General features: G+C 44.9%; 2 protein-coding genes across 2 annotated transcripts in view; one reads left to right on the forward strand and one right to left on the reverse strand.

Annotated features, from left to right (window-relative positions):
- LOC118556861 (NLR family CARD domain-containing protein 3-like) overlaps nucleotides 1–11491 on the forward strand; it is a 148228-nt gene extending 136737 nt beyond the window's left edge. Inside the window, exons 9-11 of the mRNA XM_036125399.1 lie at nucleotides 1338–1511; nucleotides 10380–10550; nucleotides 11231–11491. Coding sequence (XP_035981292.1) covers nucleotides 1338–1511; nucleotides 10380–10550; nucleotides 11231–11243 — 358 coding nt within the window. The 3' untranslated portion in view covers nucleotides 11244–11491. The remainder of the gene's footprint in view (nucleotides 1–1337; nucleotides 1512–10379; nucleotides 10551–11230) is intronic.
- LOC118556862 (NLR family CARD domain-containing protein 3-like) overlaps nucleotides 1–12786 on the reverse strand; it is a 353674-nt gene that overhangs the window by 300849 nt on the left and 40039 nt on the right. The window lies entirely within an intron of this gene.

Genomic DNA, 12786 nt, shown 5'->3' on the forward strand with positions numbered 1-12786 from the left:
GAATTAAATCAGGTTTTGAGCCGAGAACTGAATGTTATATATGATTCGGTGGTGAGTAACAAACTGGCCCTCAACATCTCTAAGACTAAGTGCATGGTAATTGGTTCAAGGCCCAAGCTGTCCGCAAGCCCAAAGCTTGACTTAAAGTTTTGTGACTTGACGGTTCAACAAGTTGAAAGTGCCAAACTCCTTGGTGTGATGGTAGACTGTTCTCTGTCTTGGTCTCACCACATTAATTATATTATTGTTAAAATGGGAAGAGCAATTAGTTCCGCAAGGAAATGTTGCTCTTTTATGGCCCGTCCCCTTTTATGTCAAATAGTTCAGAGTCTAGTGTTATGTCATCTTGACTATTGCTCTACATTGTGGACATCTGCTGCCAGGGGTGAACTTAAAAAGCTACAGGTTGTTCAGAACAAGGCAGCACGGTTGGTACTGGGCTGCCACATTAGATCTAATGTCAACCAGATGCATTCCTGCCTTTCCTGGCTTACGGTTGAGAACAAGTTGCTTTTTAATATACTTATCCTGTTTAAGTCAGTCATGATCAGTAATGTTCCTGCTTTTATACATTCACAAATTGTTTATAGTAATTCTGTTCATGATCACAACACTAGAGGTTCTTGTAATGGGCAGCTTGTTTTACCAGATCCAAAAACCAATGCTCCAAAGAGATCCTTTATATATAGATCATTACACCTTTGGAATAATCTACCTCACTACATCCGCTACACTGATTGTAAATTATCTTTTAAAAATAATCTGAGACTCCATTCGATGGCCTGAAGTGTTTTTGTTTTATTGGCTGTTTTATTATATTTGTTCTTGTTTTATTGGCTGTTTTATTTTACTTGTTCTTTTGTACTTCCTATAGTAATGTTTAAGAAATTAAATTTTTGGAAATTTTTATATTTGTAACTATTTTTTACTGTATGTTTTTAATGTGGACCCCAGGAAGACTAGCTGTTTGCCATGGCAACAGCTAGTGGGGATCCTTAATAAAATTACAATTACAATTACATTAAAGATGGAAAACCTTTCTATTTGGCCTAATGGTGCTGAAATGGAAACACATGAGGATATTTTCCTGAGCAAAGATATTTAACTGGATGAAGCAAAAGAGGATACAATAAAAAGCTGAAAACAAAACCAAATGTTTGAAAAAGTTGAGGACAAAGGTCAAAAGTGCATCTCCACTCGCTGGGTGTGCACTATGAAAGAAGGTGAAAATGGATTAGAGGGAAATTAATTTTCAACATTTATCATTTATTTGTTCAGATTTAATTTTTAACCTGCATCCTGGTGGCTTCAGCTCACATATTTTATTCTTTATTCAGATTGTGGGGCTGCAGTTTGTCAGAGATCAGCTGTGATTATCTGGTATCAGTGCTGAAGTCCAACCCGTCCCATCTGACACAACTGGACCTGAGCTCCAACGACCTGAAAGATTCTGGAGTGAAGGAGCTCTGTGGTTTCCTCCAGAATCCCCTCTGCAAACTACAGATATTGAGGTCAGACTCCATGTTTTAGTTCTGATATTTGTGATGTAAAAGTTGTGTTGACACTAAACTGCAGACATCTGGCTGATATTCTACTGATCCACACTAAGGATCTTCATGGTAAAGTCTGCTTTCTTCTTCTCTGCTTTGGTCCAGTTAAAGTTTCTTTCTTTTTCTAACTTCTTGTCAGGATTTATTCAATAATCAGCAGAAAACATGAAACAATGAGCTGAATTTCAGTTTAGAGTTGCAGCTTTTATTCAGAACTGAGAAACAGGAAGAGAGAAGAAATAAAAATACTGATGTTTCATTTATTTGAAGGTTTTTAATCTCTTTAACCCTTCATCAGGTCATTTTTTCTACATTTTGTACAGATGATTTTAAAATAAAGGAGTTGACATTTATGTGGATTATTTGATAAAATTCAACTGAAAAACAAAGTTCAGATCTTCTATTCTAATAAATATTTTCCTGAGTTTGTTCCTGGACTTGAATCCAGTTTTTAATGTTGCCTCTCTGTGTAATTGAGTCTGAGCCCTGATCTCAGGTCCGAAGCGGACAGTATTCGGACCCCCGGTGTGTATAAATGCCCCTCATGTGAAGCGGGTCAGAGGGGTTTTAACCCAGTTTAGAAAAGTGAATTTCAGCTCCTGGAATCTGTCTGACAGGAACAAATCTATAATCCTTAATTGATGCTTTAGTACTTTTAGAAGCTCTGGAAGGATTTTACTGACTAAAACACTCAGACACAACATGTCACAGCACCAGGTTCTTGTTCTGGGACTTTCAGCTTCTAAAGTCAGTTTATATGAAATATTCTCCATGACTTCATGTTTTTCTGGCTTTGGAATAATAAATATATTTCTTTCATCTGCATTAATCCACATTGTTTCATATTTGCTCCACCACTGCTGCTGACTTGTTTGTTTTCTGTGAAACTTGAATAATTTGGCTGCAGAACCTGAGTTTGTATTGATGGAGCTGCTGGTGAAGCTGACAGAGGTGAAGAGCTGAAGTCAGCAGGGCTGTCATTTAGAAAGCTTGATTACACAAAATGGACCTGAAATGTGTGTACGCCACTTTCCACCAGAAGTTAGGATCTATAAATATGAACATGAGGGGAAAATGTGTGGTCCTCATGCCAGCTCTGACCCAGGTGTACGCTCATTCTTGAGATGGAGAAAATGGCGACGTAGATGGTGAAGTGGTGAATTACAGCCAACCAGCATGAGGATTCCTCTCAGACGTTCACTTTCACTCGATATCAGACTTTAATCATAGATCATCTTGATGAGAAGTATTAAGAACCTCAGTATTATTCATTCAGGTGCTGGTGACTGTTAAATACATCTGGGACATTTCAAATAAATCAAAATGCCCATAAGCCATCTTAAATCTTAAATAAAAGTCTGCTAACATCTTCTCTGGGTTTTCTACCTTCACATTCCTCTCTCCAATGATCACCAGGGTGACGTGTTCCACAGGTTATTGTGATGAGGTGAGCAGCAATCACTTTAACTGCTGCAAACAGTCAAACACACTCGTGTGTAATGCTGCTCGCTGGATGCATTGGCACTGCTGGAAGACCGTGCAGATGGGAGAATTGAGGAAACGCGCTTTTAGGGATCAAATATTTCCTGGCCAATAATGAATACTGGCTAATAGACCAGTTCATTGTTATTGTTTTGATCCGGGTTTTTCGCGTATGCGCGTCGGACTGGTAGGCAAAATGCAAACACAATGGCGGACGCAAACAAAGGAAACAACAAGTTCTCGACGTATTTTTCTTCTTTTGATAACGTATCACAAGATCGTTTCAAGAGTAAGTTGATGGTTGATGGTATCAGATTGCCAGATTAACACAGCAAAAGGCTGAAGGGATGGAGCGAGTCTGTGAAATGCTGGCCAAGTGTTCCGTACGGCAACATATACAGCTACCTTATAACTTAGACTTAGACTTAGACAAACTTTATTGTCATTTTGTATGCACAGAGTGCATCCGTCCGTCTTCTTCCGCTTATCTGGGGTCGGGTCGCGGGGTAGCAGCTTCAGTAGGGAGGCCCAGACGTCCCTCTCCCCGGCCACTTGGGCCAGCTCCTCAGGAGGAATTCCAAGGCATTCCCAGGCCAGCCGGGAGACATAGTCCCTCCAGCGTGTCCTGGGTCTTCCCCTGGGCCTCCTCCCGGTGGGACGTGCCCGGAACACCTCACCAGGGAGGCGTCCATGAGGCATCCTGACCAGATGCCCGAGCCACCTCAACTGGCTCCTCTCGACGTGGAGGAGCAGCGGCTCTACTCTAGTCCTCCCCGGATGACTGAGCTCCTCACCCTATCTCTAAGGGAGAGCCCAGACACACTATGGAGAAAACTCATTTCAGCCGCTTGTATCCGGGATCTCGTTCTTTCGGTCACGACCCAAAGCTCGTGACCATAGATGAGGGTAGGAACGTAGATCGACCGGTAGGGGCAGCACATCCTCCCCAACCCGGAGAAGGCACTCTACCCTTTGCCGGTTCAAGACCATGGTCTCGGATTTGGAGGCACTGATTTTCATCCCGGCCGCTTTGCACTCGGCTGCAAACCGCTCCAGTGAGAGCTGTAGATCACGCCCTGATGAAGCGCGTCATCCGCGAATAGCAGAGACGCAATCCTAAGGCCACCAAAACGGATCCCCTCAACACCTTGGCTGCGCCCAGAAATTCTGGCCATAAAAGTTATGAACAGAATCGGTGACAAAGGGCAACCTTGGCGGAGTCCAACTCTCACCGGAAACGAGTCCGACTTACTGCCGGCAATGCGGACATGATTCTGACACCGGTCGTACAGAGACCTGACAGCCCTTATTAAAGGGCCCGGTACTCCATACTCCCGGAGTACCCCCCACAGGATCCCTCGGGGGACACGGTCGAATGCCTTCTCCAGATCCACAAAGCACATGTAGACTGGTTGGGCAAACTCCCATGCCCCCTCCAGAATCCTGCTGAGGGTATAGAGCTGGTCCAGTGTTCCACGGCCAGTACGAAAACCACACTGCTCTTCCTGAATCCGAGATTCGACTATCCGACGGACCCTCCTTTCCAGAACCCCTGAATAGACCTTACCAGGGAGGCTTAAGAGTGTAATTCCTCTGTAGTTGGAACACACCCTCCGGTCCCCCTTTTTAAATAGGGGGACCACCACCACAGTCTGCCAATCCAGAGGAACTGCCCCCGATGTCCACGCAATGTTGCAGAGCCGCATTAACCAACACAGCCCCACAACATCCAGAGCCTTAAGGTACTCAGGGCAAATCTCATCCACCCCCGGGGCCTTGCCACCGAGGAGCTTTTTAACAACCTCGGCAACTTCAGCACCAGAGATGGGAGAACCCGACCCAGAGTCCTCAGGCTCTGCTTCCGCAACAGAAGACGTGTTGGTGGGATTAAGGAGGTCTTCGAAGTATTCCGCCCACCGAAACACAACGTCCCGAGTCGAGGTCAGCAGCACACCACCCCCACTGTGTTGGTACTGCACTGCTTCTCCCTCCTGAGACGCCGGATAGTGGACCAGAATCGCTTCGAAGCCATACGGAAGTCTTTCTCCACGGCCTCTCCGAAACTCTTCCCACGCCCGAGTTTTTGCCTCGGCGACCAGCCGAGCCGCCTGCCGCTTCGACTGCCGGTACACATCAGCTGCTTCCGGAGTCCCACAGGCCAAAAAAGCCCGGTAGGACTCCTTCTTCAGCTTGACGGCTTCCCTCACCGCTGGTGTCCACCAGCGGGTTCGAGGGTTGCCGCCGCGACATGCACCGACAACCTTGCGGCCACAGCTCCGACTAGCCGCCTCAACAATAGAGGCGCGGAACATGGTCCATTCAGACTCAATGTCCCCCGCCTCCCTCGGGACATGTTTAAAGTTCTCCCGGAGGTGGGAGTTAAAGCTCCGCCTCACAGGGGACTCTGCCAGATGTTCCCAGCAAACCCTCACAGTACGTTTGGGCCTGCCCGGTCGGACCGGCTTCCTCCCCCACCATCGGAGCCAACTCACCACCAGGTAGTGGTCGGTGGAGAGCTCCGCCCCTCTCTTCACCCGAGTGTCCAAGACACGACAACTAAGTCGATCATTGAACTGCGACCTACAGAGTGTGTACAGAACAAAATTTCATTTGCATACAGTTTAAGAATTTCAGTGGATTCCAGAATAAGTAACTTTGCAGGATAAAAAAGTAACTTAGCAAGAAAATAAAGTAACTTTGCAGGATAATAAAGTAACTTAGCAAGAAAATAAAGTAACTTTGCAGGATAATAAAGTAACTTTGCAGGATAATAAAATAAATTTGCAGGATAAATAAAGTAACTTTGCAGGACAGTTCCAGGATAAAGTGCACAGTGATTTCACAGTACAGCAATTGAGAAGTAAACAATGCAGGACACATGTAATACAGAATCCAGTTTTAGCTTCAGCAGTTCAACAGTCTGATGGCAGCAGGGAAAAAGCTTTTACAGAGCCTGAAGGACCTACAGCGAATGCTGCGGAACCTCTTCCCAGAAGGCAGCAGGGAGAACAGTCCATGGTGGGGTGTGTGGGGTATTTGATGATGTTACGGGCTCGGGACACACATCGCTGTGATGAAAAGTCCTTTTTTGGAGGGAAGAGAAGCCCCGATGATCCCTTCTGCTGTCCTCACCACTCTCCTCACATTCTTCCAGTCGGCGGCACTGCAGCCTCCACCCCACACAGTGAGACAGCTGGTCAGAATGCTCTCTATGGTGCTTCTGTAGAAGGTCTTGAGGATGGGCGGGGGCAGGCAGACTCTCTTCATCCTCCGCAGGAAGTACAGTCTTTTCTGTGCCTTCTTCACCAGTGACGTGGTGTTCACAGACCAGGTGAGGTTGTCCGTGATGTGCACCCCCAGGAACTTGGTGCTGTTGACCACCTCCACAGCTGAGTTGTTGATGAGCAGAGGAGTGTGGTGAGGCTGGTTCTTCCTGAAGTCGACGATGAGCTCCTTCGTCTTCTCCACGTTCAGGATCAGGCTGTTGTCTCTGCACCAGCTCACCAGCTGCTTCACCTCCTCTCTGTAGTCCTGGTCGTTGTCGTCTCTGATCAGGCCCACCACCGTTGTGTCGTCTGCAAACTTCACTATGTGATTGGTGGTGAACCTGGGGACGCAGTCGTGTGTTATTAGAGTGAAAAGCAGGGGGCTCAGGACTTAGCCCTGAGGGGAGCCCGTGCCGAGGGTGATGACATCAGAGGTGTTCTGACCGACCCGGACCGACTGAGGTCTGTTAGTAAGGAAGTCTAGCAGCCAGTTGCGAAGGGGTGTGCTGAAGCCAAGATTTTCCAGTTTTCCCACCAGATGCTGTGGGATGATGGTGTTAAACGCTGCACTGAAGTCCAGGAACAGCATCCGCTCGTGCATGTTCTTCTTCTCCAGGTGTGCCAGGCTCAGGTGAAGAGCAGAGGAGATGGCGTCCTTGGTGCAGCGGTTCCTCCGGTAGGCAAACTGGAACGGGTCGAGTGTTGGGGGGAGACTGGAGATGATTCACCAGCCTTTTAAAGCACTTCATCATGATGAGAGTCAGTGCAACAGGCCTGTAGTCGTTGAAACAGGTGACTTAAAGTTTATTCGGCACTAGAATGTTGGAGGCAGACTTAAAGCATGCTGGCACTGTGGCTTTCTCCAGCGAGGTGTTAAAAATGTCTGAGAAGACACCAGCCAGCTGACCTGCACACTCCTTTAGCACCCGCCCAGGTATGTTGTCGGGACCTGGGGCCTTCCGCGGGTTTACTCTTCTCAGGGTCTTCCACATGCGGCAGTGTCAAGGCGGAGGACCTCCTCTTCCTGATGGGGAACAGCTTTCACTGCTGGGGTGCTATTTAGTGCCTCAAACCTCCCAAAGAAGAAGAAGTCAGCATCAACTTCCCCCACGGGGGAAGGGCGTGTTGTATTCAGTGATCGCCCGTATGCCTTTCCACATGCTCCTGGTGTTGCTGGCATCGTGGAAAAGCTCCTGGATTTTCTGAGTGTGGTTCCGTTTCGCTAGCTTGATGGCACGGTTCAAGTTGGCTCTCGCTGTCCTCAGAGCCTCCTTGTCGCCAGACTTGAAGGCTGAGTTCCGTGCTTTTAGCGCCTGACGGACCTCCACAGTGACCCAGGGTCATTGGTTCGCTCGCGTGATGATGGTCTTGGTGGTGCTGACGTCCTCAATGCATTTGCTGATGTAGGCTGACACAGTCATGGGGTACTCATCAACGTTGATCTTGTCGTCATAAGTTGCTGCATCTTTAAACATGTCCCAGTCAGAGCACTCAAAACAGTCCTGCAGGTTTAGCTCTGATCAGCAGGGGCTTGTATGTAGGAATTAGCATAACAGAGAGATGGTCTGAGGAGGCTAGGTCGGGGCGGGGGACTGCCTTGAATGCGCCTTTAATATTTGTATAAACTAAGTCTAGGGTATTCTCTCCCCGAGTTGTAAAACCGACATGTTGGTAGAAATTAGGGAGAACAGTTTTCATATTTGCCTGGTTAATGTCCCCAGCAATAATGAAAGCCGCCTCTGTGTGTGCAGATTGCATCTCAGAGATTGTCCGATAGAGAACACTCATGGCCTCTTTTTTGTCAGCACTGGGGGGCACGTAAACCGCAGTGATGATGACAGCAGTGATTTCTCTAGGCAGATAAAAAGGTCTGCAGCTAATAATCATAAGCTCAATGTCCGGAGAGCAAAAGCTTGTGACTAATCTAGCATTTTTACACCAGGAGTAATTGATGTAAATGCAGAGTCCGCCTCCCCTTGTCTTACCGGTGAGATCTTTCTGTCTGTCTGCGCGGAAGGTAGCTAGCCCCTCCAGGCTAACAGCGTGGTCCGGGATTGTTGAGTTGAGCCATGTTTTGGTCAGGATCAGAGCGCAGCAGTCCCTGAGTTGTCTCTTTGCTGACAGCTCGAGTTGTAGGTGGTCTATTTTATTATCCAGTGAGCGAACGTTGGAGAGCAGAATGGATAGGGTAGTATAATGGGTAGTGGCGGTCTGAATGGGTTAGTTTTTAGCTTAGCTGCTAAGCCTCCGCGGCAACCGGGCTTCTTGTGCTGGCTGTACCGCTTCCGCTTCGCTCTCCACCGGCGTGAGCTGTTCGTCAAGACCGCTGCCTCGCCGGTCCCCGGGGGTTCCCGTAGTACTCCGAGGCCACGTAAACAATCGAGCATAGAAGTGGTTATAAGTCCAAAAACACTACAAGACTGTAACTCCAGGAAGGGCTGACAATCGTGAACTGATTGGCTGGGTGAATGAGTGGTTTCCAGTGAGTTTGGCGGCATATTTTATGAAAATATCCGCGAGTTGTAGCGGAGCTGTAAGCCTTAGCCGCTGCCCGGAAGAGCGCAGCCGGATCAGTTGTCGCCGTTATAAACAGGGCAGGCCAGTACAGACGAGAGAGCATGAAAGCCATGAAACCACTGGACGGCTACAATTATTTTAAATCGGGACATAGGCACCAGCAACCCCCGTGACCCCATGAGGGATTAGGTGGGTCAGAAAATGGATGGATGGATAGATGGATGGATGTTCAGACATGTTTGTGTAACATACTGAAGCGGAGTCGGACACAGACTGCGCCTCAGCAGAGAGGAAGACCCGCCACCGGTAGGTTAAAAAAACATTGTTCACTAAGGATTATTTTGGTGTTTTTGTCTTATTAATCCTTTCCTGCAAATTCTGTCGTGGTATGATGGCTCCCACAGTTGATTGGCATTGTCTGTCTGCATCCTTATCATTGAAATTATCCATTTCTTTCTTCGTCCTTCGGTAAACAAAAGAAACGTACATCGGACAATTTGGAATGCCTCTGTGTGCAACCGGGAGCACAACAAGTCGTAGGCATTGTTTAGATTCCAAAAATAAACTAACTAAAAGCACGCTCTAATTCACCCATTTTGCCATGGTAGTAGACGAGAACAGTACTGTTTTTGCCTACCAGCGGGACCCGGATGTAGCTCGTGACATAACGCGTGAACTGGTCTATGTCCTGCTTCTGACTCCCAGCATGCATTGTACTGTTACCCATAGGGGAAAGTGGCTGCACCTCCCTCTCAGGCGCTGAAAGCCAGCTTTCCAACCCTCAGAGAGCAGAGAAAGAGGCTTTCTGCTCACACCCAGGCAGTACTCACCTTTTTCAGGGGGAAGGGGGTAATAATGGAGGGGGAAACCTCTCTCTTCTGAATGTGGATCTGAACCCACAACCACAGGGAAATTTCAACACGGTGCACAGCGTTGTTTACTTTTTAACAACTTATTTTAACAGCTTATTAACAACTTGTTTTAATGTGGACAACATCTGAGCTTTTACCTCTGATTTCCACATTTAATAAACGCCTCTCTGGGAAATTTTCCCAACGTTTCTTTGCTTTTTCTCCGTGGCTGCCACGTCACCATGATGAAAAACTGATCAGCTGACACATTTTATACACATTAACATTCATGAGGTGCTTTGCATCAACCGTTTCTGGTTGAATCTGGGCGTGTAGAGGGCAGAACCTGAGCCAGAACCTGGTACCAAATGTATCGCTACAGCTGTGATCTAGAAAGGAAAATGACTGCTGCTGTGCCTGAGCATGGTTTTATTAATCTGAATATTTTTTGCCATACTCCATTTTCTTGGCATACACTTTTAGTACGGATTCCACACAAATTTTCATAAATGAGAGCCAGGACTGTAAAACCTGCTAAACAAGTTTTAACTATTGAAAGTTCTGATATTGTTGAAGAGCTGAAGTCAGAAGGTCTTTATTGAAGCAGCAGCTTGTTGTCATTAATATTAATGAGAGTTCTTTAAATGGTTCTGTTGGACTTTTAGAACCTGCATCCTGGTGGCTTCAGCTCACATCTTTGATTCTTTTTTCAGCTTGGAGAGCTGCAGGTTGTCAAAGATCAGCTGTGACAATCTGGTATCGGCTCTGAAGTCCAACCCGTCCCATCTGACAGAACTGGACCTAAGAGGAAACAACCTGAAGGAGTCAGATGTTCAGCAGCTGGAGGATCTTGTAAAGAGTCCAGATTACAAACTGAAATCTCTGTAAGTAGATGGTTGGAGTGAGTCAAGCTGCTGTCAGCAGAACTGTTCTGAACCCAGTTGGTACCAAAGCAAAGATCCAGTGTTTTCAGTAAAGCTGCAGCTTCTCAGTGGGAGGAGAATGGTGACAGGCTTCATGATTGGACACAAAGACATCAATCAGCCAATCAGAGGAGCCAGCAGCTTGTTGTGTTCCTGTCTTTGTGTCCATGTGAAGATGACTGTTGTTGTTGTGATCATGTCCCCAGGAAATGCAGCTGGATTCCAGTTGACAGCCTTCCACCATGTCTAGAGACAGTGGTCCTCATTCATCAAACTATGGAGCATCAGATCTGATCTCATACTCTTTGTTCTCTCATTTCAACAGGAAACAGCTGATCAGTTTCATCTTAGTCACAGCTCTGAGATCAGTCTGACTACAGCCTGCAAATCACTGATTTCACAGCCCATCATTACATTTAGTCACCATGTGGTCTTCAGCAGAGCAGAAGCTCTGCTGAAGTCCACTCAGCACATCTGGACATGTGTCCTTCTCTCGTTAGTTTCATCCAGATGTGTTTAGGGACAGCCTCCATGTTTCTTAGTCAGTTGATGTTTCAGAAACAGATGAGATGTTCATGTTCAGCTTCCAGAGGCTGGAAACACTCACTGATCTCCTCTGTTGCTCCTTCTTCTCTCTGCAGGAAGTGGAGGTGATGATCTTTGTAGAGGAGAGAAGCTGAGCTGTCCTGATGATCCAGAGGTTGAAGCTGCAGCAGTTTGAGTTTAAAGAGACTCTGACTGGATCCTGATGAACTCTGAGTTTAGAGATGTTGATCCTGTTTATCTGATCATGTCTGTCATTTAGTGTCTGATATTGTTTGTAGTAGTTTAGTTTAATCGATCTTCAACACAAAATATTATAGTCAACCAGTCAACAGTCAAGCAATTTATAGGTAAAATTGCATCAATTTAATTTGGATACAAATCAAAAGTTTTGCAAAGATCATAAAGGTGTGGGGTGAAGCCATTCATCTTATGAGTGCCAACACTTTAATCCTTAATTTTTGTTAACCATTACAGCTCTTTACAATTTTAACGTAGCAGATACTACGATAATCAACATTCTTTATATAATAATAATAATAATAATAATAATTATTATTATTATTATTATTATTATTTATAGATTTGGAACACATATACTGAAGGACTTGATGTGATTTGATCAGAAGGGATCAGGCTGAAGTAGAAACTTATTCTGCCTAACCCTGAATACAATTGAAACATGTAATTAAATTCAAAAATGGTACAGAAAAAACACAAATATTATGACACTAAGTTCACTTAACACTGAAATTCAGTTCCAGAAAACCTCTAATAACAAAAAAGGAGAAACAATACTAACAATAACGACAATTGCATGAAATCTCGGCAAATTACCAATGTCATTATTGCTATCATTATTCCATTTTATTCTATTTTATGTATATATACCTGTATATATGCAATAAATACATAGACACTTTTCATTCGCTCTTTTTTTTTCCTCCTTCCCACTCCTTTTACCTTGGTTTCTGAGAACCATTAATCAAGTTTTCTGTAATTATCGATATAGTTAAATTAGCGAATTTAAAAATATATATAATTCTTTTTTTATTGGATTTACACCTTTTTTAAGCTTGTCCTCGGCTTTGTTGCAAATACCAGTATGGCTGAGACTGACTGGATTTTCAAGTCTGAACAACTCTTGGAAACAGCACAGAATCATGTAAATTTGCACTTGGTGCATCACAAGTGCTGAGTTCAGGTCAAAAGATCATAAAATTTTAAAGTATTCAATTTGATAGAGAATAGATTTGTTGGGGCAAAATGTTCTAAATGGTTGACTACGCTGATAGCTTTCTTTTGTAATAGGAACATTAATTCAATATATTTTTAAATCATTTTCCCCCCAAATTTCCACAAAATTTAGGTATGGAAGATATAAAGAATTAGAGTGCAAATTGACTTCCAAAGGATTTGAATTTACATAATATGTCCAATGTGGCCCTGTCTATATCAAAGACATTATTTATTGGTTGTTCTGAAAATACCATACAATTACAATAATTTCCTTTTCGTAACCAATATTTATGAAAAAGAGCTAAGGTTATTTTTGAGCAGTCTATTATCCAATACATTTTTATTCTTTGGTTGTGCAATTATACAGGACTGTCTCAGAAAATTAGAATATTGTGATAAAGTTCTTTATTTTCTG

This window comes from Fundulus heteroclitus, chromosome 21 (genome assembly GCF_011125445.2).
Source record: "Fundulus heteroclitus isolate FHET01 chromosome 21, MU-UCD_Fhet_4.1, whole genome shotgun sequence".
In the NCBI taxonomy this organism is placed as follows: Eukaryota; Metazoa; Chordata; class Actinopteri; order Cyprinodontiformes; family Fundulidae; genus Fundulus; species Fundulus heteroclitus.